Source organism: Haplochromis burtoni, unplaced genomic scaffold, assembly GCF_018398535.1.
Source record: "Haplochromis burtoni strain Fernald_Lab_line unplaced genomic scaffold, NCSU_Asbu1 Contig_1419, whole genome shotgun sequence".
NCBI classification, from domain to species: Eukaryota; Metazoa; Chordata; class Actinopteri; order Cichliformes; family Cichlidae; genus Haplochromis; species Haplochromis burtoni.
In genome coordinates, this window is record NW_024583780.1 from 2,326 (window position 1) to 5,914 (window position 3,589).

Genomic DNA, 3,589 nt, shown 5'->3' on the forward strand with positions numbered 1-3,589 from the left:
TCTGAAAGTTGTTACCGTCATTTTCTTTGATAATATATCTGTTTTTTTTATCCAAAGTTATTTTTTGTATGTTTTTAATAAACCGAGAGACCTGATAGCTCCCCCAGCCCAAAAACATTCAAGAGTAGCAATCTCTCCAAAAACTTCATAGTAACTACAGACTTCATTACACTGCTGAAACCGGAAGACCCGTAAAAGAGGAAGAACCGCTTCGAGAAGCAGGGAGATATCGCTCAGATGCAGAATTGCTCACCTTTGGCGCGGTAAGTTATTTCTCTTACAGTTTTTTATAACGGTATTGCAAAATAATCCTTATGTTAGCGTAAAAACAGCACACATTGTAGACTTACTGTTTTAACTCAACGTCAAAGGATTTCAAGTTTACTTAAGTCTCGGATAAGTCTGAATTCTTCAAAGCGTACGTGTTGCTCCGAAGTTTTACCGCCTTCAGTGTTCTCAGCCTGTATTTCCCGTTGCGCATCCTCCTGAGATTTAAAGTTAAGATTCCTATTCAGTCATATTAAGCCGAATGTTTTGGCAAGTGTGCATATGCCTAGTGTATAATCATACACACATTTGTCTTTACATTAAAAAAACATTCAACAGGAAATGTGAAGGAAGAATAACATCTCTGAATCCCAACAGTAAATTTCTCTAGTCTCATTCTGTATTGAGAGATCATAGCTTAAACAGCAGACACCCACACTGACACCAAAAGTAAAATTTCTTCCAATCCAACAACAGTTTTCTTAAAATTTGTCATGTAGCCTATAAATAACTGAAAGAGAACTTACTTATTGACTGAACTACCCATACATACTTTAGACATGTGTAAAGAGTTTAGATGCAGTTTGTTTTAAATGCAACTGTTTTGCACTGTAACAAGATGTTGTGCATCTTCTCTCCAGATGCTGTATGTCATAACACAAAAATCCAAAGTCACAAAGGAATGGAGAGAAGAAAAGGTCCTGTTATACATGCAAAACCCTTTAAAACACAGTTAAATGCTTTCAAAATATTATTTTTGCATTGCACAAATACTCCATTTGTAGTCTAAATAGAATCTTAGGATTCTGTAGACATTTATAAACAACTATTAAAAAAATCAAAATAAACATCCTTTAAACTCCAGTTTTAAGGATTTTAGGATTTTTTAGGTATTTTAGGTAAAGCTGGTTTAATATTACTTGGTTAATGACAGTGCTTTCTCGTTCGCAGGCAATGTGAAGCAAAACCATGGATATCATCTCTCAGCTACATCTGGCAGTATCCCCACCAACAGAGACACATCCTATAATCCAGTGCATAACTAACAATGACCTCAAAGAGCTCAAGAAATTACTGAAGCACAATAATGTTAATGGAGTTTACCCTTGTAGCAAGTGTAGTGATTATATAACCCCACTGATCTCCGCTGTTGTAAATCACAACACAGATATCTGTTCTTACCTTGTGCGTCAGGGTGCAGACCCAAATATACCTTCTCAACTCCAGTGGACACCTTTGCATTATGTCTCATATTCTAAAGCACCACTTTGTTTTGTGGCTCTGTTGCTCGAGGCAAAAGCTAGCCCAGATGGAAGGAGTGCTCCAGTGCAACAAGAGATACCCACACCACTGCAAGTTGCAGCCTTTGAAGACAGGGAGGATATCATGAAAAGACTCATCTCTGCTGGCGCTTTGGTGACACTTCCACCCATAAATGATCCTCAGTGGCTTATTAACAGTAAAAAAATATCTCAGATGATTAATCACCTTGCATCAAATGGAGATAGAGTGTGTTCCCAAATTAGGCATTTTTTTGATATGGAAATTGCTGTTTGTGAAAAAACACCTGACGAAGTTTTTAAAATGTTCAACAGTCACATGTTGTTAGAGGATCCTAGGTCTCATCTGACCATGACTGAAATCCTTTTTACTGTAACTGGGAGAGGGAAAGATAAATACTGCCAGGCATGTATTAAATGGCTAAAGAAAACTGGAAATGTGAATACTTACATTGTAGGTGCAGCCACTCGCTTTCCAAACATCCCTAAGACACATGTAGGGAGGGCAGTTGAAAGTTTGAGTGCAGTTTTCTGCACAATGGATAAAATAACAGATGAGCATGCAGTAGCTATAATTCCACAACTATTGAAACTGCTTTGCTTAAAAGAGAGACCTGACATCTGTGCATCAGTGCTACAAACACTGTATGTGATAACACAGAAAACAAAAGGCACAAAGGACTGGCACGTCAACTTTTTACAGAACTTATGCAAAACAGTTTTCCCTTTTGTAAATGAGCAACACTCCACTGAGATCAGGATCTACACATACGGTATATTCGCCAACCTGCTGTCAGCTGAAAAGGCAGCTAACATTTTTAAATCAGTGGCCATAACTTCAGTGCCCGAGGACATACTGACATCTGTAGAAATGGAATTGAATGAAAAACTGAAAGAGGTGCTGAGAAGTCTGAAAGAATATCTGAGTAAACCAAACTCAGAATGTGAGGGAAACACAGCCTCAACTTTAGTCAGGAAGAAGAAAAAGAAAAGGAAAAAGAAGGAAAAGACCCAAAAGCAAGAAGACCCAAATGATGACATTTCCACTGCAGCAACTGATCAAACAACAAAGGTTTCTGTTGTAGAATCAACTTCAAATTTAAAGCCTTTTGACTACAGCACCAATGGAAAATCAGAAAAAGAAAAATGGCTTCCAATCAGTAACAGGTGGAGGAGAAAACTGGAGAAACTTGTTGGCACAGATGACAGTAAAATATCCAGAATCAGAAGCATTATTTATGTGAATGATGCAGAATTCAGAATAGTGAAGGGAAGTGATGGTACTGAAGTCTTCTTGGGGCTGAGAGAGGACGGCACAGAAGTTGCCATTAAGAGAATGTCTAAGAGCAACTATGACGTGCTGAAGAACGAAGAAGGAATCCTACGACTTCCTGAACTCGATCATCCTTATATCGTACGATATGTTGATGCTGCAGAGGACGAGAACTTTGGATATCTTTGTCTGCAACTTTGTGAATACACCTTGGAAGAATATATCAAGAATGATGACCATGACCCACTGATGCTAAAGGAACTTGTAAAACAAATTCTTGAAAGTCTAAAGGTGCTTCACTGCGGAAATCCTAAAATTCTTCACCGAGATCTCAAACCCCAGAACGTTCTGATTGGTGAGACATGTTTGAAATTCAGGGAAAAACAAAACAGATGTCATGAATTAATGATTTATTTTCATGAGTTTTGTACTTTATGCCTCCTGCAGATGTTACTAGGAGGGCAAGATTAGCTGATTTTGGCATAAGCAGACGCTTACTCAAAGGCCAAACAACTCTACATACAAGCAGTGCAGGAACCAGATGCTGGATGGCTCGAGAGACTTTAGCAGAAGAAGCAGAAGAATTTGTCATATCATACAAGTCAAGCACTGACATCCAGGTAATACAGGTCCATAAAAACTTGATTAACTGAAAGATGCCTTGGTAAAAATACCTAAACTGATGTGTTATTATTAAGGTGGCAGGCATGCTGATTTATTATATCCTCTCTGGAGGCCACCATCCATTTGGCAAATCCTTTAAATGTGA

At 38.2% G+C, this 3,589-nt stretch overlaps 1 protein-coding gene across 1 annotated transcript in view; it reads left to right on the forward strand.

Annotated features, from left to right (window-relative positions):
• The first annotated feature begins 1,192 nt into the window (after positions 1-1,192).
• Positions 1,193-3,589, forward strand: part of LOC102304681 — a 26,592-nt gene continuing 24,195 nt past the window's right edge. The window contains exons 1-3 of the mRNA XM_042216971.1: positions 1,193-3,175; positions 3,268-3,440; positions 3,519-3,585. Coding sequence (XP_042072905.1) covers positions 1,237-3,175; positions 3,268-3,440; positions 3,519-3,585 — 2,179 coding nt within the window. The 5' untranslated portion in view covers positions 1,193-1,236. The remainder of the gene's footprint in view (positions 3,176-3,267; positions 3,441-3,518; positions 3,586-3,589) is intronic.